Raw genomic sequence first — 26,758 nt, 5'->3', positions numbered from 1 at the left:
AGAGGGAAGTGTGATATGTGCTCCTTCTAGGAGTCTTAAAAATGTAAAGCTTCACTTCCTCCAATAAACACAATAAAGTAATGAATAGACATACTGGAACACGGTGAGAAAACGTATGATGCCCTTGGTGTTTCAGGAGTGCATCACACCCAGACTTCTGTAAGATTGCTGCTTGCGCTTCATTTGACAGTGTGGCATTTGCACTGGACCACGCTGGGCAAATGGCAGGTAGTGGTTATAGCAGAAGTTAGTGGTTTCCCTCATGAAACCGGCTCAGTTTTCATTGATGTTACCACCCTAATCATGAACTTTCAGCAGTCCAGCTTTTGTCTTTTCCTGTTGTTGACTGGTTCTGTGCAAACTACTGCAAAGTACTCAAAAATTTTCCTTATGCAAGAATTGTGATTAAAAGTAACAACAATTCAGAGCATCTTTTTCTTTGCAGGTTGGCCTTGTTGGTGCTGCAAAGTTTTACTGTAGCTAATTGTTGGTAGATTCCTCTTTTTTTTTTTTTTGGGGGGGGGGGGGGGGGGGGGGGGGGGAGGAGGTGCCAGATGTACAAAAGTAGTTGATGGTCCCTGTTGTCTAAAGAATGCATAATTAGAGTAATTCTTACTGAAATCTGATGAGTAATTTTAGTAGTTGCGTTGATATTACAGGAACAATGGGCATATTTTCTTCCTCATTAAAATATATTTTATTCTTTTACAGAAAATGTAACTGAAACATGGATTGGATTATATAGTAGTAACATCTCAGTTGTTTTTGAGTGGTCAGATGGCACCCCAGTGAAGTTCTCATACTGGCACAGCCAAGAACCTACTACCTTCCAAAGAATAGGACAACTGTGTGTTTCAGCACAAGGACCTGTAAGTTTCCTTTTCTTGTTGAGAGAACATGATGGTCACTTTTATTTCAGTTGATAATAAATTACTTTCTCACTATGCATATTTTTGTAAATCACATTTTTGTAAATCTATTGTATGACTGTCTTTTTATTCCTTATATATTCAAGTTGTGATAAATGCAACATGGCTTTTAGGAGCTAGTACACTTTGCAGTGCTTATACACAGAAAAATTAATCATCAATTTTGAGCTTATATTCAGTAAAAACATTACATACATAAAGCTTGCCAAATGGAAGCTAACCAGTATTAGTAGGTATTTTGATAAAGACAAAGAAATGTAAAATCCAAGTAGCAACAAAAAACAAGTAAGTTTATGACTCATCAGTCCAAGTGTTTAGGTCTTCTAATTAATGTTTTGAAAAATAGTCAACTGTGTCAATTTCATGTTGCTGTTAGTATTTATAACTTCTGTGAGGCATCTTTCAAAACCAGACAGCAGTCTTGGCCTGCATAAAACTATGAAAGTTAACAGTAGTAAGACTGACCCCCAAATCAGTCAGGTGATGTAAGATTGGGAGTAATTTTCAGGTAAGCTTAGATTATGTCCTGTCAGTACGTAACTCACAGCACTGACAATTTTGTTTTCTTAATTTAGTCATAAACTTACTTTACTTTTAAACTTACAGTACTTAAATTTTCTAAGACCTGTCTTAGATTAAGGGGCAATATAATCTAGTTTTTCAATTAAGTAAATTTCACCCAAGTGTAGAAGCTGTATCAGAAAGTTTTTGTTGTCTCTTTTGTAGTGAGTTCAAGTTACAGTGGTATTCATGGTACAGTAGTGTTCATGGTAAAGATAAGACAACTACAGTTACCTGGAAAGGTCAGCTCCCATTGGAAGCACAAAATAGGTCTTCAGTAAAATCCTGGTTTCAGGTGTGCTAAACCATATTTGACTAATTTTGCAAATGTAAGCAAAAAATAAAAGTTAATAGGAAGTAGTGGAAAAGGAGATTCAAGATATAATGCTTCAAGCATTGTTTTCAGTACATGTCCAATACTGATAGAAGTCTAAGAATATTGTACAAACTCTGAAGTTTTTTTGAGTAAGGTCTGTTCAGACATAAAGATTAGTTTTATAAAATACTGCAGTAGATAGGAAGAAGGTTTGTTATGTGATTCTGAAAGGAAGCTTGCCCATGCTTTTAGTTAATTAAAATGCATTACATCTAAGGGAGTGATTTAAGAAGACAACCTCTTTCGTATGACTGTCAGCAGGACTTTTCAAATTAGTATTGTTAAAAACAAGTGATCCATATAAGGGTGAATAAAGGAATAAAGCAAGAAAAACTAGTCTGTTACTTGCTTTTATTGAAAAATTAAAAAGTAAGAGAAATTGTGCAATACCATTTGTGTGTGTGTGTATTTTTATACATAAATACTGATAGACACACAAACATATATATATATATATATATATACGCAGGAGAATATGATTATGTATAGAATATAATATTTCTTTTCTTTTCTCTCCCTCCCTCTCCCTGTCCTTTAGGATGGACATTGGAAAGTTAAACAATGTGAAGACAAATCTTTCTACATTTGTGAAAAAGCAGGAAAAATTAACAGTGTTTCTTTTGATGCAGAATCAAGTTGTCCAGAGGTAAGAGATTTTGTGGTTTTTTTTTGTTGTTGTTTGTTTCGGAACATTACTGATAAAATAATACTATATGGGTATTCTTTAAAAGTAGATGGAAAATGTGTGAATGTAAGTAGGTGGGTAGATAATTTATTTTTTTTTGTACTGAAGATGTGCCTGTTTTCCTAGGAAAATTTAATTGCCTTGAAAATATGTAAACAAAAATTTAAGGTAAGATTAAAAGCTTTCCCAAGATGCCTCTCATGGCTCGTTTTGTTGTCAGCAGTTGTGACCCATGTTCCTACTTCTTTCTAGATCAAAAGTAAAAACCCTTTTGTACGCCATCTGTGCAAATAATGGCTGTTATATGATGCCTCAACCCACACATGGTTTTCATACATTTAAAAGGAATGTCAGGGTGAAAGACAATCAGTTTCATTGACGCGGAGAATGAACTCTTCCACTCTACATTAGCATTCCTTTTACTTTCAATCAGAAATGAGGAGGAGCACAATTAACTAAATTAGGGCATTACAATAAGTTTTCAGGCTTCCAGGCTTTGCATTTCGCTGGTAATAAGTAAGATACTAAACTACGGTTTTATTTATCCTGATTCCTTTCCACTGTGTATAAACAACAATTTTGTGTTCTTTGATTTTTATTAGAAAATCTGGAGAAGCTTCAATTTTTCTATCACCAGAAATACATCCTATTTGGCTTGCTTATCCTTTTTTTACTATTTAGGTCCTTTTTCTCAGTTCAGTTGAATTGTAAGAAGTTGGAAACTGGCCATTTTGAAGCTGGATGCAGTTTTTCCCCAGAAATACAGTGATCAGGTCCAACATTACTGTTCTTATCCAGGTTAAAATTTCCAAAAATTTAGGATGATTTGGTTCATTTGGACCAATATATTTCATTGCTTGAGAATTCTGTGTGTTACAAGTGTGAAGAACAACTTGTAGTCCTGTCTACAAGAAAAATGTGCAGAGCATCAGGATTTTCAAGTGTAGTTAAGAGCTGACAGCACTTGAACTTTTAGTACCTTGCAGGAGTGAGAGTTAAAAGCCATTGGTCTTAAGTAGCTTGGTGAGCTCTGGCAAGCTTCCTATTCAGGATAAATTTCTGCTTGTTGATGTTCCACACCCGCTAAAAATATATGTTGAACCCTCTTGACATGCCATTGATTTCTATAAATTTCTTTCTAATGTGAAGAGTCATGTTCGTTTAATCAAAAGAGGTCAGTTCTAACCTTACTGACAGTTGTGTTTTATTTCAAATGTTTTGTCTTGACAACTGTCTTTTAATGTTCCGTTTGTATGTTGTTGTAAGTTATTGGCCTAATTTTCCAGATCAGCTCCAGCTCTTAATTTCATGAAGTTATTCATTCTTTTTTTCTTTTTTTTTTTTTTTCTTCTTTCTTGTTTCTCACAGTTGATCCTTTGCTTTGTTAGCCCCGTACTGTCATTCATATTTAAAGGCTGGTAGACTCAGGCCTCAGGCACAGTTGTTTATTTTTACAAAGCTTTATAGTCTTTTATCTCATGTTGGTTTTATAACTTGTGCATCACATGAACTAACTCTTAAAATTTTCTGTGATTCCACTGAGTGGAGTTTTTGCAGAATATCCATATCAAGTTACAGCAGAAACCTACACTTCTGTCTTTCAAAGACAAAAGGGTGCTAACCACTTTCTTTCCTTAGCAAATCAACTATTTTTTCTTAGCTGGCAGGATATTAGCGCCAATAAATATTTCATTGCAAAGGTCAGATTTTCTAGGCACTTCTAGGCATTCTGTTTAAACCAGCTTTTGATACAGACTGTGGAATTGTCATCTGCTTGACAATCAAGTTGGGAGCTTTTATGTATGGAGCTGATTGTATTGGTGCTGGTGACTTTATTTAATCTTCTGTACTTTAATTGGTGCATCAAAAAATAAATTTAGAACTAAATTGTACATCGGTCTTTATGGCTGTGGTAGACAAATGGAACTGAATTTTTAAGAGAATTCCTAATAATGCTATAAAGCCTTGTACAGAGCAGGACTGCTGCTTAGACTAAGAGTCCATCAGCCTCATGTTCTGCCTTCCACTAGTGGCCACAAATGATGTCAGGGGAAGAGCAGAACAGGGTAAATGTGAATAATGTTTCTTTCAATTTCCCTTGACCTACAGCTTTTGGGGATTTCCTGAGCCTTTCATGACTTGTGTATCTTACAGGATACACTGGATTTTCCCTCTGCAAATGCTTGTCCAACTTTCCCTTGAACTCATGGGAATTCTTTGCATTCACCACACTTGTGAAGAGGTCTATAAATTTGCTACCCTTCCACGTTCAATCCATCTCCTTCTTACTTAACTTCTTTTATTGTCCCCAGAATCTCATACTGGGGTAATAATCCACCCTCACAGCACTCTGGATTTTTTACTTTGCCCTAAGGCATCTCTTTTCGGCAGGCTGAAGGGTCAAAGCCTGCTCAGTTATTGTGTGGAAACAACTCCTTACATTTCATCATCCTTGCCCTTCCTTTCTAGTATGCTTTTTTAGCAATTGGGGGCTGCAACTCCAAAAAAAAAAAAAACCAAAAAAAAAAAACCAAAAAAAAAAAAACAACCCAGAAAAAGAACACGATTACTTTCTCTGTTCTCTCTGTCCTTTTAATTCTTCATGTTTAATTTTACTTATTCTCTAATCTGGTGCTTTCATGGAACATTACCTGCAGATCTCATTCCTGCAGTGTAGGAGCAAGCTAGTTTGTCCCTCAAGCTGCATGTGAAACAGTTCAGTGAGGGCAGAAGAGGTCTCCATAAGCATCACTTCCTGTTTATTTGCACTGAATGCAGTTTTAGTAACAGATTACTCAGCCTTTAAAGTTTGGAATTTCTCAACTTGTGCTTGCCCTGATTGCAAGCTTACCATCTTCCAGTCACTCCACAATTATGGTTATTATTTTTAATAAAGATTAGTGTCAAATTTCTTTTCTCCAGACTTGAGGCACCAAAAAAGCTTTTTGAGGAAGGTTATGCCGTTTGTTTCCAATTTAAATTTCCAGGAGATTAGGATGACTGTGTTTGCTTCATTTGATGCAATACACTTGTTCACTGGAGAACTTCAGTTAGAGGGAACAAAAGCTTGGCCATTTCTCACCTGCTCTCCTGCAGAGCACTTGGGTGGTGGCAGACTAAATGAGGTGGTTTGTCGTTCTGACTGTTTGTACCACAATCTCTCCCACAGCTAATTCAATTTCTGACCTCTCTACCCTGTCAAAAAGATCAGAGCACAGGTTAATGAGAAGGGGAAGCTTGTTCAAAGGCTAAGAATGTTGAGAGTTGAACCAGGAGGAAGTGTACTCAGGCCATGAGTAGGCTGTGCGCAGGAGGGGCTTTTTTTGTCAACGCTTGAACCTCTCCTTCCCTAGTACTCACTACCTTTACATCCCCATCAAAACACAAGCTGCTATGCTCTGTCTTGTCACCCACTATAGAATCCACCATGTGGAAGAGCCCTTCTCACCTGCAGGTGCCTCTCTCTGGCAGGGAAACTCCAGCTTGTTGCTGTACAGTCAGGGAAGATTTCCAACACAGGTTTGCTTATTTCTGTTGGCAAAATGAGCATCTGAGCATGCATATGTGGTGTTCTCAGATGAAGCCACAGGAGCTGGTATTACACTGAAGGAGGATGACAGTAAAGGGCAGCAGAGCTGTGTTCAGGCTCCCCAGCATGCTCTTGACAGCAATTAAGCATGTTGTTAAGCAAAAGTTGTTGTCTTCTGGTGCTGGTTCCCTGTTGCTCCTCTTTGCAAGCTCCCTCATGGGAGAAGCAAAGCAAGGCTAGCTGGTTGTCTTTTCTGTGTGGCTTCAAGATGAGCTGTACAGAGGTGGTTTCTTGTTCCCATAGTCTGCTGGTTATTTAAAATGTGCAAGCAGGAGCACCACGCAGCTATGTCATGGGCACTGGTGCAGGCAGAGCTCCCACTGGGCCTGGTGTGGTCTTCTGGACAACCATAGGTGGATGACAAGAGATTAATAATGAGAAGTGAGACAAACTGCACTCTGACAGTGTGTTCCAGCTCATTGGATGAGCCATGAGCATGCCTTATTTTAATTCTGTACTATCAGAACACAATGGTTGCTGCTTTCCTTTTAAAATTTTGAAAAGGAAGAAAATTGCTGAGAAGAAATGAATAACTGGGAGGAACTGCTGCATGAAAGGGCAGCATATTTCTGGAGTAAATATTTCCATTTTCATGTGAGGAGAAAGAGCAGCTGTAACTTTATTTTTTTTGTAACTTAACTGATTGCGATGGGGCAGTGTTTGATTTGTACTTCAGGTGTTCAATATCAGCAGTGAGTTAACACAGCTGTAAACTGTTGAGTGTTACTACATGCTTTGTGCCAAAGAGATGGCCTAGAGGCTTGGTATACCCCTAAGACAGCAAAGCAATGTTCAAAGTATAATATGCAAGAAAAAAAAAAAAGTGTGGAGGAAGTGCCTTAAAGTTGCCAACATCTTTGCTATACCTATTAAAGATACTGCTATGTGTATATTAAACTGTTTTGTTTTTTTTTGTTTTGTTTTGTTTCGGGGTGGTTTTTTTTTTTTTTAAATATATTTTAAGGATTTAAACTTCATTTTGTTAAGTTCACCTACCTCTTAGGGACCTTGAGGGGAGCTGCTCAGGAGCCATGGAAGAGGGCTGTAGGGTTATGAGTGATGAACAGACAGAAATGACAAATGGGGATCAAATTCTTAACATCTATATACTATATAATAATCTATAAAAAAATGTTCATTTCTTTTAAGGGATGGGAAAGACATGGTGGATATTGTTACAAAATCGACAGTACCCCTCGAAGTTTTGAACATGCTTCCAGTGGTTATTTCTGCCCATCTGCACTTGTATCAGTAACAAACAGGTAGTTAATCCTATCAGACAGCGTGAAGATGCTTCTAACAAGAGCTGTTCTAACTTCAGAGAGTGTTGCATGGCAAAAGATAATTACAGTTATGAAATAATATTTGTTTGAGAATTGAGTATAATTACTAACATTAGCTAGAAAAAAAGGTGTGTTTTACTTTATTTTTAATTGACAATGATTTCAATAAAAAGCAATTTTAAGTCTAATTTAGATTTATAGCAATGCCCACACATGAGCATGCAGGAATCTAAACAAAACACTTTATACAGAGGTATGTAACATCCTCAAGAAATTCAATTAGTGTACTTGAAAAACTATACTGAAAAATTATAGTATTTTTAACTTTTATAATCAAAATGCGTTAAATTTTAATTGAGATCAGGTAATGTTTTATGAATCTTTCTATTCAGTTTTGCATTTACGTGAATCTTCAGCAAATAGGAGGAGAGAATAAGTGTTTGAAAAGCATCTGATGTCTGTCTACACTTCCTCTTTTTCCTGTCTACCCGTATTCCAGCTTCAGCAAAGCTTTTCTTCTCTGTAAATGTCCAGACGCTTGAATTTTCTCTAACCTGTTTATGATTTACCCTATATATTGGATTCCCATCACAGGTAGACTATATACATACTTAAACATATGTGTATTCATTATTTAAAAAACAAAACAAACAATGCACTAAACAACAGGGAAAAAAAGAATGGTAATGCTAAGCCATGGCTTGAAGCAATGATTGAGCACCTGGTGGGAAAGCAGGGCCAACCCAGAGGAGCGCAGCTGCATGCAGTGCACTGAATGATCAGAAGGGGTGGGGCCAGGATCCACCCCTCCCCAGACCTCATTTAAGGGTTGGCAGTGGAGGTGAGGGGATCTCACTGGAGGTCTGTATGCACCTGAGGCTGAAGGTAAGCAGTTTCTTTCTTTTATTTCTGTGTCTATGGCTATTGCGTTTGAGCAAATCCTTTCTTGCTGCAGCCTGGGACCTTGCTGCTCTGCTGTCACTGTGCTTTCCATCACATTACACCCATCCATTTAAGAGAGAAGTACTGTAACTGCCACCAATCAGATGGTGATAGTTAAAAATTTTAGGGAAAGACAAGCTCCCCAGCATGAAGATTTAAAGTGGTGGGAATTTGGCCTGCTAGGTGGTTTCATGATTGTGCCCAATAAATGCAGTGGTATACTGTGCTGCAGCAACAGATGTTACAAGAAGGATGAAGAACAAATTCTGGGCAGCTGAGCATTTACAACTCAAAATTCACAGTGAGCTAAGGGCATACTGCACATCGCTGGAAGCATGTGTTCTGTATTTTTCTGTTTATTTGATTTTACTGTGTTTTTGATGGATGTAGCCAATGCTGTTTATTATGTTAGTTTCCACTTCTAATGTTGGAGCAGCAAAGGAAGCTTGTTGTTAGTTTCTTATTGTATTGTACCAATTACATCTGAATACTTTATATTAAAGTGAAGAAGAGATTACTGTGTGAGACACATGCTACTTAAGAAAACTCTAAATGTCTCATACAGCATTAATGAAGAAATTCGAGTGTGTAAAAGTGATTCCTTTTGCTGGTGCTTGGAGTTTTTCAGCTCTGTTTCCTTAATGTTGATTTTTTTGTGTCTAGTTCTAATAAGATACTTCTGCGCAAAGCTTTTGCTTTTCTGTATTCTGTACCTTATTATGACCCTGCCAACTTTTCTTCTTCATACAAAGATTTTCTAATTTATATCTGTTCATCATGAATATATTGTATTTTAGCATCTTGCAGCATTAGCATTGAGCTTAGGAGATCTCTATCTACTGTTCTTTGAACGTGCCCAAATGCAGAGGAGAAGAGGAAGAAGAAAAGGAAGGAAAAACTATGCTATATCATAAACTGATCTGTGAAATTTTCCACAGAGTTCTGTAAAGATGATTAAGTAACTTCTAGATAATTTTCTTGGATATTTTAAGTCGTTTCATGAGATCTACTAACCAAAATGACAGTTGACCTATTCTGTACTAATAAGCATTTTGTCTTTATTGTTTTATTAGGTTTGAGCAAGCTTTTATTACCAGCATGATCCATAGCGTGGTAAAATCTGAGAGAACTTATTTTTGGATAGGACTGCAAGACCTTAACAACACAGGAGAATACTTTTGGCTAACAACAGATGGGAAGAATCGTTCTGTAAGCTACACAAACTGGAACAAGCATCAGCCACGTGAGTCATGTGCTGAATTTAAAAAAAAAAAAAAAAAAAAAAAAGCCTGCAATGAAACATGCTCCCACTACAAGTGGTTTGCAGTTCTGCTTTTGTGAAGAAGAGGGCAGAGATTGTCTGAGATACATTTCTGGCAATAAGAACACTGTGTGTAGAGTTTTAATTCTTCCTCTTCACTTTGCTGGTACTTGGTGTGCCATTAGATTTTGTTTTATGGTAATCCGAAGAAAATTTTCATTTTTTCAATTCTTGGAAATAGCAAGTTAATATGTAGAATGTTTGAAAATTGATTCAAATGTGGCCAGTGATGTTGTGGCCAAACATTTGAATCTTTAGATGATTAGAACTTTTCTTCATCCTTTGAAACATGAACAACTTAAAGATATCTGAAGATGTAGACATAAATATAAAAAGATGCTGTTTTGCTAACTGCTTTTAAGTTTCTTTCTACATTTGTTGCTTTACTGCTGCAGTTCACTGAATTGCTGTTTTAAATTGCATTTTCCTTTCTGCATTTTCTGAAAGGAATCTTTTGTTGTTTCATTTTACATGCTCATGTCAGCCAAAACGTGTTTACAACCTGATTGCTGACCACAGAATTTGTTACCTTTGTAACCTCATCAAGATTTTACCTTGCACTCGATGCCATTGAAACAGTCACCAACTTCACCAAAAATTCACAAAATTCAAGTGCTTTGTTTGCTGCTTTCTTCCATGCTTTAGGTCATTCTGGAGGATGTGTGGCAATGCGGGGGCAGGACCCTGTTGGTTACTGGGAGGTAAAAAGCTGTAAGAACTTCAAAGCAATGTCACTGTGCAAGCAAAAAGTCAATTCTTATGAAGAACCTGAACTTACTTTTCAAAGACATTTGAGTTCCTGCTACTTTGGATGGGAGTCAGAAGGCAATTTACTCAACTGCTACAAGGTAATTGGTGAATGTGTTTTAAATTTTTCAGGTTCTATGTTGTTTTAGGAATATACTGTCTCTGAAGGATATATATATCCTTCACACATATATATATATATATGTATATATATATACATACTGTTTCTAAAGCACTGTTTTCTACTTAGCAAATAAAAAATGTTACCATCCTTTAATGGCATTTTAAAGTGAATAAATTCTTAAGTCTTGAATCAGAACTGTGCTTGAAACATAAACTTTATTGTAGGAAGAGCTCTGATATTTAGTTTTTATGGTCTTTTGAAACAATTGCTCTCTGAAATCAACCACACTTACAGCAGTGTTTATTCTATTGCAGATCTTTCACAGAGAGAAGGTTCTGATGAAAAGAACGTGGAGTGAAGCAGAAGAATTATGTCAAGATTTTGGAGCACATCTTGCTAGTTTTTCCCATGTCTATGAAGAGACTTTTTTAAACAATTTATTATATACAATTTTTGATAGGTAAATAGGCTTTACTAACATTTACGGATTAATGCGCTTAAGGTAACCCTTGTTAAAATAACCCACGATCTAAGGAATGTACTTTAATAGTGTCTGAAGAGGACTACTACTAACACAAACTTAGAAGTGGGTGAAAAGAAGTGTAATAGTACACTGTAAAGTGACTCTTTTTGAAGATGATCTTTGCAGTAGGCGTCAAATGACTCTTAATGTCAGTGATGTTCTTATGAGTTAACATTCCTTTGTTGAACTGGAGATTCTGCAATTTGAATCCTATTTTTTAAAAATTCCTCTTAAAAATATGACTTAACATTTTAGTAACAAAAGGAGTTTACTGCAAGGAAACTAAAATGTTAATAAATGCATTGCAGTATGATATAGAGTTAAAAAATGAATACGGGTTTTTGCACTACTTAAAAGTAATTTATGGAATAGCGAAGGAAAGTTTGTTTAAAATAGTTCTCTGCTTCTATCACAGGACAGAAGAAAGACAGTTCTGGATTGGATTTAATAAAAGAAACCCATTTTCTGTAGGGACGTGGCAGTGGTCCGACAAAACACCTGTAAGTACCTGCATACTGTGTATAAGTTCCCAAAAATAAGTCATGTGAACAGATACATGGTGGCTAGCAAAGCTCTGGTTTGTGGTGGTGGTTTTTTTTTTTTGTTTGTTTTTGTTTGTTTTTTTTTTCATATTCACATACTTGAGAGCAGCCCTATGGAGAAGGGTATGAGGGTCTTGACAGATGAAAAAGTTAATATGAGCCAGCAGTGTGCCCTTGCAGCTTGGAAGACAAATGCTATCCTGGGCTCCAGCAAAAGAGGGGTGGCCAGCAGGAACAGGGAGGTGATTGTCCCCCTCTACTCTGCTCTTGTGAGGCTCCATCTGGAATACTGCATCCAAGTGTGGACCCCCCAGTACAAGAAAGACAGGGAGCTGTTGGAGAGGGTCCAGAGGAGGGCCATAAAGATGGTCAGGGACTTGAGCACCTCCCTTATGAAGACAGGCTGAGGGAGCTGGGCTTGTTCAGCCTGTAGAAAAGAAGGCTGTGGGGTGACCTCATTGCAGCATTTCAAGACCTAAAGGGAGCATACAGAGGGGAGGGGAATCAACTCCTTGAAAAGGCTGATAACTGCAGGATGAGGGGAAATGGTTTTAAGTTGAGGGAGGGGAGATTTAGGTTGGATGTCGGGGAATTTCTTTACAGAGAGAGTGGTGAGGTGCTGGAACAGGCTGCCCAGAGAGGTTGTGGATGCCCCATCCCTGGAGGTGTTCAAGGCCAGGTTGGGTGGGGCCCTGGGCAGCCTGGTCTAGTATTAAATGGGGAGGTTGGTTGCCCTGCATGTGGCAGAGGGGTTGGAGATTCGTGATCCTTGAGATCCCTTCCACCCCTGGCCATTCTGTGATTCTTCAGTTAAATGAAATGATTGTTACAGTATTGTTACATTATTTTTAGAGCCACCTGTGCAGAAGAGTTGCAAAACAACAGAAGAAATTTGGTAGGATTATGAAGTTTTTTGAATTTGTGCTTTCCTGCAAAGCATGTTCTGATTAGTCCAAGATGTGTCACACTGCATTTAAAAACTTTTCTGCACAAGCATGTGGATTTTGGATTATGCAAAAGGATCAGTTTTTAAACTGTAATTGGTTTTCAGTCTTTACAAACAATGTCAGCTCTGCCATCATTATTTAAGTAATTGCAGAATGCGAGTGCAAAGTTCAGTCATGCAAAGTGCTGAAACAAAACAAAGGTTTGGACAACCACTGCTAATCATGTCCAAAAAAACTGTTAGATTTCATTGCAATGAATTTTATTTTTTATGAAGATGGAGTCTAATAGATGGGAAATTGAATAAGGCATTACGAAAACATGATTATCATTATTAGGGTTTTACCACCATAATTTAGGTGTTTCACTGGTTTCCTGGTCTGGAAATTACATTTCATGTTCTTATCATATATGCATCTTCATACACTTCTTTTTTCTCCGTAATAGGGTTTTGAAATGCTTAATCTTGAATTATTGGTGAAAGATTACAAGTATGCTATTTTCAGGTTGTAGCTTCATTTCTCGAGAGCAAGTATGTTGAAGATGACTCAAGAAACTGTGGTGTATTCAAAGTAAATAGAACAGTTTTTCCAGCACCCTGCAATGAAAAGCGTGAATGGATATGCAAAATACCAAAAGGTGAAACCTTAATTAACTTACACTGCTCTATCTTTAATTCAGAAGAGACAAGAAAAAATGTCTAAAAGGTTGCCAGTGGTCTTATGTGTGAAATCATGGCAAAGCTATGTGCTTCTGTTGGTTGTTTTTTTTTTTTTTGCCAGGTACCATGACTGATCTGTGCAGACAAGTTGCCATAGCATGGACAGCAATGATCAGCAACAAGCTAGAAGTTAACCTATGTTCTGATTTATAAAAGTTGCTAAAAATGTTATTTATTAAGTATGGCCATTTTTATTTTATTCTGTGTTAAACTTTCTTTTGCCTCTGGATGAAAATAGCTACGTTCTTCAAGATTTTGATTAAATTCTCACTGTGTCAGTAAAGCAATTTCAGAGCAATATCTCTTCTCAATTCTTGATCTAATATCTTTATTTTTGCAGGTGTTAAACCAAAGAATCCAGATTGGTACATAGCTGGTATGGAAATTTATTTTTCTGCATCTTGAGATATTATCAGTGGGAGGTGTAATTCGATGTATTGGTAAAAATAAAATAGCTAAACTATTTTAAGGTGCAAAATTTACATTATGTAATGCTGTCAAATCTTGGTGAACAAAATCTGCCACTCTTCTATAGAAACACTGAAATACTGCTTATGTTAGGTAAAAGAATTTTGTCAGTAGTAGGCACAGGAGTTCGATGTCCTCAGTTGCATTGAAACTTCCTTTGTATTTATAAAGTCCAGGCAACCCTGTTAATACAGTAACATGGGATATAATGTAGAGCTGAAATTTACTCAGTTCTCCGTTTGTTGTCATAATTTGATATCCCAAATATAGTTCTGCTACTAGTTGAGGGATATTGACCTGTGCCAAGTAGCTGGAAGTGGGCCGAGTTTGTTGTAAGGAATGTGAACTGCAGTGAGGTTTTACACCTGTGTGGATTTGACTCTTGTCTTCTAGAACTGCCATGGTCATACTATCAAGGAGCAGAGTATCTTTTTCACGTGAATCCTACAGACTGGGACACCTATGAGTTCATTTGTGTCTGGCTTCGTAGTGAAATGGCAACAATAACTTCTGCAGAAGAGCAAGCGTTTATTGAAAATAAAATTAAGAAGGTAACAAATTAGAATACTTCTTTAATGTCCTATTTACTAACAGGAGATATTTCAAAAGCAGCTTTGTAACTGAAGTAGTGGATATTGTAGCGTTTTATGATGAGAAAGCCAAGATTACTCCATTTGCATTTTATACTAAGTTAACTTCCTTTAAGTTTCCTCTCAGAGTATGAGATGCTGCCTTCCCCGGTTTAGCCAGGTGTGTCCCTAAATGTTTCTAAATGATTCCTGTGGAAATAGGGCTAAGGATAATCATCAGCAGTCTGGATGGAATTTGTATATGCCGTCAGGAAAATTTCGTAGAGATTTCTTCATGCAGAACTTAAAATCATATTTTTCACTATTTCTTTAAGAATTTTAATCCGTAGTCTGAGTGCTATGAGTAGAAAGCCAAATTCAGTTGGCATATACCACACCAGACAACATTTCTTAGGCTATTCCTCATCAGAAATGTATGTATTCTAAATTTGGTATTGCTTTGTATACTGCTAGCTGATAAAATCCTGACTGTAAGGACTGCATGGCTGCTTCAACGTATGCTACAATTCCACCCTTTCTGAAGGAAAAAAGAATACCTTTAAATGGTAGGGTAGCATTTATGATGTCCTGCACATTTGAAATTTTTTTTCCCTTTGTTGACTTTCCAAAAGACTCCCAAACTGTGGCTGTTGAGAGACTACTCTTGAAAGCAAAGTTCGTTCATGGTTTAAGTCGGTGTCATGTCACTGCAGCAGCAATAAGTGACTGTTTAAATGACAATATTTCTGTGAATTATCCATAACACATTGCCTTTTAGGACTGGAAGTCTAGGACTTTCATGATCATAACATTCCATCTGAATTGTATATCTGTTATACGAGCTGTAAGAATCAATATAAATTGCATAGAAAATGTTCTGGAAACATTAAAATCAGTAGCATTTCAATACTAAAAGAAAATATTTGTACTTCATAATTTTAATAATGTCTATTTTTCTTAGTTCTGGCTTAAGACTGCAGTCATTGCCAGGCCAGATATTCTAATTTTACAGAATGTGCATTAGTAATCCAGTGGAAAATGGAGGCTATATTGTGTTTTGCACACATGCTTGCTGAAGTCAGGAGGGAGTAGTCACAAACTAAGACAGGCAGGATTTAGCATGTGTTTTACACCGGAAACCAAAGGAGATGCTACTCATCTGACTCTGAGCAGGGCCTAATTTTTAGGAGTTGGTTAATGTTTAACTGTTGTTGCCCTCTTATCAAAACATATGGCAAAACATTTTTTTGTAGCTGTCGGATAGTGATGTTCACTGGTGGATTGGATTGCACGCAGAAAACATCAGCAATGAATTTCGGTAAGAGCTTCAGCTGCTCTGGTTTGTACTTGGCACATCTTGTTTACAAGTACCATTCAGTTTGATGGACCAAAACTGTTTGATGACTGAGTTGGATATTCAAAAGACAATTTTGGCTCTCATATAAATATTACTCAGAATATGTTACCCTTCATTTGTTTCTCTGAAAGGGGTACAAAAGATTTAAGCCAAAGACGAGACTATCAACATGTTTGTTGTAACAGTAAGTTGAAGAATGGGCACTTTCTAGCCTGTATCCGATTAAAAACACCTTTTAATAGGGTCTGTGTTGTTAGATCACAACAGGGAAAAATGTAACTACACTCTTAACATTTCTGTGCAGCTGGAAGGATGAATCACTAATAACATACCAGAATTGGAATGAAGGCAGAGATCGATATTTGCATAAACCGGGGAAAAGATGTGGCTTCATTTCATCACAAACAGGTTTATTTTATTTCTTTTTGTGGCAGGAGTTGTGAATTGGTTGTTATTGGCCAAAGGAGATTATATGTTTTCAATTGCTTTGAAGAAGTATACAGTCCTGTTACACAGTTACAGATTGCTTAACTACTTCTATGGTTAAGAAAAGAACATTAAGATATCATGAATTTGCTCAAAGAGTAAGACAATAGAACTTAGAAGTATATTAATAGTTTAGTATTTTAACATCAAAATATAAATATTCCAGTGGTACTGAATCTTTAGTCTTTCTTAAGACTCTATTCCTGGTTTTCATAGTCACTTTTCTTGTAACCAAATGAGCCATATGGACTGAGCAGCAAATTTTCCTCTGTTCAAGAACTGTTTTTATATTATTGAACAACTTTAAATACTTGGGTTTCTATCTTATTTTTAATCTCATAGCCAATATGCGGAGGGATTTTGAGTACCATGTTTTGTTATCTGATGGTGCTAGCCTCTACACCCTCACAAAGATTTCTCTTTTGCTACTGCAATTTAAAAATATATGTCAATATAGTGCTGCCAGCATCTGTGATTTTTTTTTTTTTTTTTTTTTTTTTTTGGTCATTTCTCAGTCTGTTTTCTGAAGATCTGTGATTCATATGATAAGGTGAACATGTCAGGTTTCTTGAAAAAATATGCAACTTTTTAAAAATCTCTCCTCACAAATACAGAGCTGCATTCTTGTAATGCCAGCATCAAAAGCTAAAAACTATTGTTGTTAACCCACGCATCACCTTGGGGTTTTGGTTCATAACTTTCAAAAGCTTGAGGCTTACAGATATTTTAGTTAGTCTCTGTTTTGCATGATACTTCCCCCTATCCCATCACCCACCAACAGAGGGCATCTGATCAGTAGTTTGAGTGCTTTCTGTTCTGCTGAATTATGTGTTTTCCTTCTAAGCAGGACAGCATTTGATGTCAGTACCTGGTGGTCTTGCCAACAATTTTCAATGAAAAAGGGTCAAACCACTTTATCTGGAATGTATGATTCCAGTACGTTTTCTTTTCAACTAATTTTTTTTAATATGTGTTGATAGGCAATGTATTATGTGACTTGTTGTGGAGGAATGTTTTTAGATTAATGAAACCAAACTGTCAGTAAAAATATGAGATTTGTGGGCCATCAAATGCACAGAAATGTGTTATGTCCAAATATATTTGCTGTAGAATCATGGCTTACTCAACTAATAAAGAGGATACTTTTCACAATAACTGAGCTAGATAAGAAAAAGTCCTTTTCTGTTCTCAGGTAAATATTTAAATGTGATTTTTTTTTTTTTTTTTTTTTTTTTTTTTTTATAACATAGGACTCTGGGATGATGAAAACTGTACTGTTTCTCTTCCCTGTATTTGTAAACGTAAAAATGCTTGGAAAATTGAGAAAGAGGTTCCAAAAGACCAGAACCCACAAGGAATGTGTCCCAAGGGCTGGCTGCACTTTGGATTTAAAGTAAAACACTTTTTCCTGCTGCTTAATTATTCAAAATGAATTCCATTGTTACAGAAAATTTGGACTTGATATTTGGTATTTGAAGGTTTTCTTCCTTTCTGAAAGCAGGGAACTCATTTTTATGAATAGTGATATTCATAAACATGAATGTGATAGAGAAGTGATAGAGAAGTTCATTAGCTTTGCACAGAGAAGTTGCCTTAAGCTGTCAATGTTTTACTTTAGTTCCAGGAAATGCATGCTCATTTATGCAAAAGCTACCTAGGCTTTTGGATAGCAAATGCATCAACATGCTTATTCTGTGCTGTCTCTCTCCTTTGATACTTCTACAGTTTTAAGTCTTGCTTGGCCTAAAAACAGAACTCTAACCATTTAGTGTACTCAGCAGTTCCCTAATTGCTGCCTAAAGATATGGTTTCAAATGTATAATTATCTTTGATTAATAACACCGAAGTCTATTTGTGATTGAAGGTTGAAAGGCAACTATTTCACCAGACTTCTCTTAAATACCTGCATTCCTTCATGGAAACGTTCCCTGAAGTGAGAAGCATTAAAATGCAGTCACTACAAGGATAAACTTAAACCAAGGGGCATTGCTTAAGGCTGTGGACCCAACATTCTTATTAATTGGTATAGCTTTTAAGTGGAAGAAAAAACAAAACAAGCCTTTTTTTTTTTTCTTTTTTTTTTTTTTTTTTTTTTTTTTTTTTCTCTTTTGAAACAGTGTTTTTTGATACAAATTCCAAAGGATCCAGAGCACCTGAGGAGCTGGTACTCTGCACAGACATTCTGCAGTAGGTACGACGGGTCCCTCGCTTCCCTTGAAGATGAACTGGAACAAGGTAGAATGCCAAAAATATTTTTAAATAAAATTTCATCCTTGAAGAAATGTTTAATAATAGATACAGATTTAGGAAAAAAAAATCATACAGTTCCACTCAGGGATTCAATGCTATAAATAAATCGGCAATTCTTAAGTTGTTCAAGCTACTGTTGCAATTTCTTGAAGACTTCTCTACTGGGCTAGATACTAACCCAACTGAAGTTAATCATTTTTACTGAATTTATAGCTGGATGATCATGAAATGCTTTTCACGTTCTTACTTTCTTGTAAGTAAATAAAGCCATTGGTTGGCAATTCATTTTTCAGTGCTTTAATGTGTTGGAAGAGACTTCAGCTTTATCCCTAACTGGCTACCAATTAAATATGCTTGATACTTCATTCTTGTTTCATTTTCCAGCTTTCATAACAATGAATCTATTTGGTCGCAAAACTAGTGTTTGGATAGCTTTCCAGGGTGATGATTATGAAAAATGGATGAATGAAAATCCTCCAAGGTATTCCAACTGGTCTCCAATTGAAGCAGTGCACGTAAGTATTTCTGGGGGCTTTAAGGACACTGAGAAATTGTTTTATCCATAATATTCATGCTTGCCATAAAGACAAGGCCTAACTTACTATACCAGCTTCTCTTAATTTTTGCAACTTCAAACAACTGTGGACACAACCTTATGGGTATAGTTAGTAGTTGCCAGAAAGACACTATCCAGACAATTATTTATGCAGTACATAGCTATAGTCACATCTTCTGAAATTCTCTTCAAGCACCACAGTTTAAGCTATATGGTTGACATCCTATACTACATTTGAGCAAAGTAATATTATGAATTTCACATTTTAGTCAAATTTTAGTATACTATATTTGACTTGGTATATTTGTCAGTATTTTAGTTAATGTTTTAGTTTCTTCATTGCACGTTTTTGACGTTTTTTTCTATGAGGCTACTATTCCAAGTGGTATTTATGGGAGCATTCATTGTTCTACCTAACAACTTATAACAGTGCCTTTCAGCTAACTATTATACTATGTTTAATGTAATAATTATGCCCTTGCTTTACATGGTATCTTCAACAATTAATGTAAGGTTCTGTGTTGATTGCAGAGACCGCGTTATAACAGTGTCTACGTCGAAGAACAAGTTCCACTTTGTACACTGGTATCAAATAACCCTAATTTTTATTTTACGGGAAAATGGTACTTAGAAAACTGTGAGAAAAATTATGGGTTTGTCTGCCAAAAAAGGCAGGGTAAGCATTTGGTCTGGTTTCCTTCTGTTCTCATTTGTTCTCTTGTTGAGTTCAGTTTATTTTTATCTAGAAGTAGCTTATTATAGGTGTCTATAAAACCAGGAGCTAAAAAGATCTTTATAGGCAATTTTACTTGCTATTTCAGCAGGCAAGCTTTACACAGTTTAATAAATCAATAGCTGTGATGTAAAAGTAATTTCTCAAAAAAATCTTTTGCCATTAAATTTGATTCTTAACTTTGAGCTTTCAATTGCATATCTCAGATCTAGAGATTACATTTCACATTGTCTATCCTCGCAAGCAAAGTAACAGCGTGAAATTACAAAAGGCAAAACTGGAGATGGTTCTGTTGAAAATATTCTATTGTTGGATTTGCAGTCTCAGATCAGACGAGACTTTGGAAGATGCATTTCTGTGAACAGCCGATTGGCCAATCAGGTGTAGGCTGGCTTTTCTTCTCATGTATTTTTCCTGTACTGGCATGGCAACGTGCTCAGCAGCACACATCAAAATGGACTGTATGGACACAGTGGTGGTCTTATGTGGTGCAGCTTTGTCTGCTACCTTGTAGTTAAGGTCTTTGTCAACGGAGGCAGTAGTTCCTGCTGTTCTCCACAAGAGGCTCAACAGAGTAAATAAGATGAACCAGCAAGCTTTGGCCTGCTCTTATGCGGCTCTTGCAAACCACAGCTATGTTTGACGTATTTATCACGAGGCAAAATTGTGGGGAAAAATGGGAGTAAACTTAACTGTGTGGAATAAATGTAGCTGGTTTTCAACTGTCTTTGAACTGTCTGTTTTAAAAAATAATATAATAATTTTAACAACCCTCTTTGTTTCCAACAGACACATCCAGACATATCGTCAATGCATCTGAAATGTACCCTGTGCCAGATACTTTACAGTATGCAAACAGAACATATACCCTAATACGTGGGAATTTGACATGGTCTGCAGCTTTAAAAACCTGCATGGCAAATGGAGCTGAGCTGGTCAGCATTGCAGATCAGTACCACCAGGCTTTCCTCACAATCATTGTGAATCGGCTGGGATACAACCACTGGATCGGGCTTTTCACCGCAGATGTGCGTAATGGGTTTACTGTCAGTGCATCCCTTATTCTAAATTAGGCTTTTACAGTAGCAAACTATGAGCTCTGTCATTCATTAGAAGTCACAGGAAGATCATGTTTAGAAATTAAACACCCACTTGAGCTTTTATCAGCCTCCTTGCCATATTTTGCAGCATGATACATAAATTTAATGAGTGCTACTTTGGTGCAGTACCGGAAAATGAAAGCCATAGAAAATACTAAAACACAACAACAACAAAAAACACTAAGAAAAAAAACTCTTCTAATGTCAGTATTGAATTTAAATTTCATTTTGAGCAGCTCTATGGCTCAAATAGTCACTTACACTCAATGAGCCAGACATTCAGCTACCATACAAAACAACAGTTTAGGTGTAGTTCTTGTTCTCCTAGAAAAAAGTTGAGAGAATCTTTGAAACTGCCCAGCACTAAGGAAGAGGTAAAAGGAATCCTGATTAAGATGTCTGTGGAAAGGAGTATGGCACCAAACAGAAATAATTTAAAATTTGTTTTGGCAGAATGGGCTTAATTTTGAGTGGTCAGATGGGACTAGATCCTTGTTTACCTTCTGGGAAGATGATGAGTCCCAGGCCTTGGGCAACTGTGTTTATATGGATGCCTCAGGGCACTGGAAGAGTACAAGCTGTGAACAACTTCTGCCAGGAGCAGTCTGCCATGTGCCGCCCAGTAAGTCAGTTAGGTTTTGTTTTACATCTGTGCAGCTGCAAATGTGTATAGTAATAGTGGCAATATATGAAAGGAAAACTAACATTTGAGATTAAACAATGATGATGCTTCCTTCAAAAGTGATTTTTTTTTTTTGCCCCCTTTCTGTATCTCCTATTTGCAAAGCCTTTTTATTTTTTCCCCATTAAGTATTGGCCATCAGGTCTAGGCTATGTGAAAATGGGAAGAACTTCTATAGTAGGAAAGAAACAGGTGCAAGGAAACTCTCTCTTCAGTGAATGCTATACTGTCTGTGAAAAATGCTGATTATTAACAAAGTAATGTGAAAGGAAGTAAATACTGTTTATTGCAGTTAACTGAGAAATAGGAAAAGAGAACCTTTTGGAACAAAGTGAAAAGTTAGTCACATCTTCATTGATTGCATAGGGAAGACTGCAACATTTTTTCTGAAGATGAGAATATTTTCCTGCATCTTGAGATACATTTTGTTTCTTGCAAAGCTCTTCATTACCTGAGCTTTTTTTTTTTTTGCTTTTTTTTTTTTTTTTTTTTTGAACACAGAACTCAGGTATACAGCTCTACTCAGCCCAGGACTGTAGAGTCCTTGTCAACATCCTGCTTTCATGATGGCAGTCACCCGAATCAGTGGGGCTCTTGGCACACTGCATTGCACAGTGGAGAGGTTGAGTGCTGAATTCTGATGGGAAGCTCTACTCTGCCTCTGTGCCCTGATATTTGGCATTCAGTTATCCTTGTGGCTTGGTGGAGAGAAGCTCTGCAGCCTCTGGAAATCCCCAGCCTCTGGGAGTTGCTGGGTAGCCCTGAGTGCCCATATGATGCTTCTCTCCCTGTTGTATGTCACTGTTAGATAAATATCTTTATAGCACTGTTGCAAGCCTGCAAGGTTTTTCATCTGAACTAAAACCAGCTTTGCAGTTCTAGTACAAGTATATGCAGCCACTAGATTTTCTCTTTGAAAAATAGAGACATAAATTAAATAGAGTGCTTATTAGCATTATTCCAAAACAACATGTGCAATGTTATATTAATGTGTATGTTGTTGTGCCAATAAAACTTTGCTGTTTCTTCTATGACAGAGAAGAAACTCATTGAGTATAAAGGCTTATGTTCAGAAAAACATGTTCCCTGGATCAAATTCAAAAACAGTTGCTACAGCTTTAACACCGTTCTGCAGGGCACAAGTTTTGATGCTGCATATGAAGTCTGCAGAAATCAAGGTAAGTGACTATTTTATAGCTACAAAATGTAATTGTGATATAGTTAGAAAAAAAAAAACAAAAAAACACAGATTTTCTGAAATGACTGAAGTGTTTCCTCTGGTTCAGGAAAACACTACTGGAGCTCATTAAGCCAACTATGAAATCAAAGGCAATGTATATCAATAAATGGTCTTTTTTAATGAAAATGCTGTTTTCTGGTGTAAGATATAAAATGTATTTATCCCCGTTCAAACTTGTTTTAAAATCAAGTAAGAACAGTTTTGTATTATTAGTTGCAAACTTCAGAACTTATAAATCATAAGCAGGCTTTTCAACATTTTCAAACAAGATTCTCCATACCAAATTTTGAAATGCAATGCTACATTTTAATGGTGTGAATTGCTTGAAAAAGAAGTCTGTTCTGTGTTTAATCTGTAGGATCTAATCTTCTAACTATCAAAGATGAAGATGAAAATGCCTTCATTCTGGAGGAGTTGCACAGTTTTGGTTATTCTGTGAAAATGGTTTGGCTGAACGTCCTGCATGTTACAGACAGTAAGTTTTATGTGGAAGAGAACTGAACGTAAGAATCTAGGATTTTTTTTTTAATGCTGATACAACCATCTTACAAAATACTGTTACTTTTTGAGATTCTTGTTCTCACTGTTTACTATTTGCTTACAATGTACTAAAAGGATGTGATTGTACTAGGATTCTGAATAGTCAGTATATGTGCATGTATGTGAGTGCCTGGCATGTTGAAGAAGCTGTATGGATTGTGTCAACTGCATTATGTTTTTAAAGTATTCAACAAAGAAAGGAACATAGTAGCCAAACAGGGTAGAAGCCTGGCATTGCTTTTGTACAGTATTGTGAACATGCATGTGAAGGTGAGTTCAACTGAAGAAGTTGTTTATCAAAACACAATGGCATTTTACAGTGATTTATTACTTCTGCCCTTAGATGAAACAGTTTCCTGGTCTGATGGCTCTCCCTTAAATTATTCTAACTGGGGCATCAGGGAGCCTGAATTTGATCATCTTAAGGGGAATTTCTGTATCAGCCTGAGGACTGCGGATGGTGTATGGCAAATATCTCCATGCAGAGAAATAAAGGGATTTGTTTGTAAAAAGAATGCAGGTATGTGCTTCCATTAAAGGAACTGATCATGTTCTTATAACTGTTGTTTTATATTTTCTTTATTGCTCGCTTAGTTTTCATTTAAATAGTCTTTTTGTTTCCTATTAGAGAAAATACCCATGAAAAACAAACCAGTGAGGTTAGCCTTCTGAGGAGCCTGGGCATTTCTTTTGTTACTGCATGCTGTGACAAACTTTCTCTTGTGCATGTGAGCAGAGCCCTTGGTATAGGCAGCTGTAGTGAGCAGTAAGAAGATATGTACGTGAGGGAGCTGAAGTGTTCTGAGAGTCCACTCAAAGTGCCAGAATCACTGCTGGACCCAATAGCTTGGTTCATCCACCGCTGCACACTTCTGCTTACGTATATGTGCTTTCTGCAGTGGATAAATGCTGCTGCTTGTCTATGCCACAATGCCTGTTAACATATTCCACTAAATTTAAGTGATTTTATACAGACAGTAGGCTAGGTCATATTTTACTTGGCCTATTGTAATCCTATTAACATGGGTAAAGTTCAACAAAGAACAGCTGTCTCTTGCATGTTTCTGAATAGATTGTCTTCTGAGTATCAGTGGTACACTGAGCGTATATACTAAATCTTGTTAGTACTGTGGATAATTTTCTGACAGTTCTGGGTTTCTGGGTTCTATTTCAGATCTTAATGCGGCAGAACCCTCTGAAAAATGTAAGTTATTCTTTTTTACTTTCTAATTATTTATTTATTTATTTATTTTGTAAGGAGCAATAACATGTTTTGAGGTGATACTTCATGAGATCTCATTTAATAGTGGAAAAAAAGTTTAATTTAAAATGTGTGACATATAAAGAGTAATGGTGTTTTATGTGGAACATCTGAATTTTTGTACTTAAAATTATATGTGGTTGTAACTGCATTTGTGTAATAACAGTCTCTGCTTTTTCCTTTCAGCATCCTACTCTGGACTTGCTGCTCTGGCTGTTCTCGTAACGTTTGTGATGCTGGCTGCTGTTTCCATTTTTCTGTGGTGCCTCTACAAACAGAACAACAGATTCTTCAGCAGAATACTGTGGGTCAGAAATGCTTATTTTCCACAGATTAATTCTGATGTTCCTGCTCTGGAAGAAAGTATTCTCATTTCTGATTTTGAGAAAGATGACAATTAATCAGTGGGGAGAACCAAGCAGTAATGTATTGTGTTAAATTCCGTGTCCTACAGTGTTTTTTTTGTTGTGTTTTTTTTTTTTTTTTTGTGAGCCAGTTGCTGTCCAAGACCAGCTCCACGTCTTAGCTGGTGGTCAGAATGCCTACATGGTGCTGGAAGAGCAGCAAAGCAGCAGCTGCTGTTCTTTCCCTTCTTGTGAATTTGTTCCATAAGGTTTACAAAGCGAGCAGTGAGGAGCTGAGCACCAGTTGCACCTGCTCTCACAGGCACCAGACCCAGGCTTCCTTGGTGGCAGAGGGTCTGTGCTCCCTTCTCAGGAGACTCAGGGCATGCGCTTCTGGAGGAGTCCTTGCACCCTGGTGGGGAGCGTGCAGGGGCTGCTGCACTTGGACCTCTTATGCTTTGTAGTAGAACGCGGTGAGAATGCACAGAGCCATGGGGAAATCGGCTTCTTTGGGGAAAGCTGCAAACTAAAAATGTTAAAAATGTTATTTTCATACCAAAAAAGCTGCTCATAAACCAGTGTTAAAACTTGTCCTTGAATTTAGGAACTCTGAAACCTACTCCAAGGCTAATGGAGTAGCTCTTCCTAATGCCTATTCCATCCATAGAATGTACTTTTTCATTTGGTGGATTCTTAGCAGGTGGATTTCCAAGTTTGCTGAGATGAGGTTACTTTTGATTGGGAGTGTCAGTGTTGCCATGATGGCTAGTTTACATTATGAAATACCTTTGGCTTGAGATACAGTAGCATATGGATATTGTCGTCCTGAAGTTAATATATTCAGTAGAGATACTTCTGGTGCACTTGTAGAGAAACAATGTTATCTCTCACCTCGGTCATTTCAGAAACTGCATCTCATCAGCCTCTTCCAAAGATGCTTTGGATCAGTATCTGTTTGAAGGAAAACATTATATGAATCTTGTTAAAGTTACGATAATAAACTGCTTTACTGTTCACTTACAGTGCAACTTCAAGCAGTGTTTATGTATGTTCTTCTGAGACCCTGCTCTCCACACATAAGGATGATACAAGGGAGAGCCACATCTGCAGTTGACAAAGGGTGCTGCCCTCCCTTCGCCCAATTCCAGTAATCCCACATAGCACACCTTCAAGGGCCACATTTCTCTGGTCATATCAAGGTGCTAATGGTGCTAATACCATCTTTCATTGGTCAGTTGTTCTCCTGGCTAACAACTGTGCAAGACCTACAGATTCAGGTCATGGTTCTCGACGGTGGATGGTTCTATGGATTCCCACACTCCCAGTCTTTCAGTTACTTTTGTGAAAATATCAAAACTTTTCATGGAGGACTTCTAAATTATTTCTATTGTGAGGTGGGAAAAAAAGGAAAGCCAAATTGCCGTTCACAAAGAGTTACCTGAGCATTGAATAACTGTGCCATTAGTCACCTTTAAAAGCTGCTATGAAGGGCTGTGCGTGTTGTTGTGCTGGTTGGTTTGTTATGGGGTGACTCATTCTAAAAACTGTGCAGGAACCATAAAATGGAGATATGTTTGTGAAAATTCAGCAAGCAGCCAAGACCAAATGCAATGTTTGTGCGCATACAGGGGAATGTCTGACTTCTTTCCAGTTAGATTTCATGTAGCAATTCTTTAGATATGACCAAATAAATGTATTTTCATGTCATAATTATGTATAAGGTTATTCTTTTCTTAATTATTTAATACCTAGAATTGTTCTATACTGGCTTACAGGATACAGAAATGTGGTTTAAAAGACTGCAGATGCATCTTATCAGTATACAACAAAAAAAGTGACCAACTCTCCCTTCCCTGTGAGACTTTCACCTGTTTAAATTTCAGC

The 26,758-nt window shown here is 36.9% G+C and overlaps 1 protein-coding gene across 2 annotated transcripts in view; it reads left to right on the top strand.

Annotated features, from left to right (window-relative positions):
- PLA2R1 (phospholipase A2 receptor 1) overlaps positions 1-24,994 on the top strand; it is a 35,758-nt gene extending 10,764 nt beyond the window's left edge. For both annotated transcript variants that reach the window (XM_052675462.1, XM_052675461.1), the window contains exons 8-30: positions 712-869; positions 2,405-2,512; positions 7,290-7,402; positions 9,439-9,608; positions 10,332-10,534; positions 10,872-11,017; positions 11,496-11,580; positions 13,074-13,206; positions 13,629-13,664; positions 14,150-14,307; positions 15,579-15,643; positions 15,987-16,090; positions 17,419-17,561; positions 18,286-18,403; positions 18,803-18,933; positions 19,506-19,650; positions 20,497-20,735; positions 21,261-21,429; positions 22,527-22,667; positions 23,088-23,204; positions 23,613-23,789; positions 24,444-24,473; positions 24,717-24,994. In XM_052675462.1, the coding sequence (XP_052531422.1) occupies positions 712-869; positions 2,405-2,512; positions 7,290-7,402; positions 9,439-9,608; positions 10,332-10,534; positions 10,872-11,017; positions 11,496-11,580; positions 13,074-13,206; positions 13,629-13,664; positions 14,150-14,307; positions 15,579-15,643; positions 15,987-16,090; positions 17,419-17,561; positions 18,286-18,403; positions 18,803-18,933; positions 19,506-19,650; positions 20,497-20,735; positions 21,261-21,429; positions 22,527-22,667; positions 23,088-23,204; positions 23,613-23,789; positions 24,444-24,473; positions 24,717-24,931 (3,104 nt within the window). In that variant the 3' untranslated portion in view covers positions 24,932-24,994. The remainder of the gene's footprint in view (positions 1-711; positions 870-2,404; positions 2,513-7,289; positions 7,403-9,438; positions 9,609-10,331; positions 10,535-10,871; positions 11,018-11,495; positions 11,581-13,073; positions 13,207-13,628; positions 13,665-14,149; positions 14,308-15,578; positions 15,644-15,986; positions 16,091-17,418; positions 17,562-18,285; positions 18,404-18,802; positions 18,934-19,505; positions 19,651-20,496; positions 20,736-21,260; positions 21,430-22,526; positions 22,668-23,087; positions 23,205-23,612; positions 23,790-24,443; positions 24,474-24,716) is intronic.
- Positions 24,995-26,758: the final 1,764 nt, after the last annotated feature.

The sequence above is a fragment of the Tympanuchus pallidicinctus genome, unplaced genomic scaffold (assembly GCF_026119805.1).
Source record: "Tympanuchus pallidicinctus isolate F22 unplaced genomic scaffold, pur_lepc_1.0 scaffold15, whole genome shotgun sequence".
NCBI lineage: Eukaryota > Metazoa > Chordata > Aves > Galliformes > Phasianidae > Tympanuchus > Tympanuchus pallidicinctus.
This window is presented reverse-complemented; position numbering and strand designations above follow the sequence as displayed.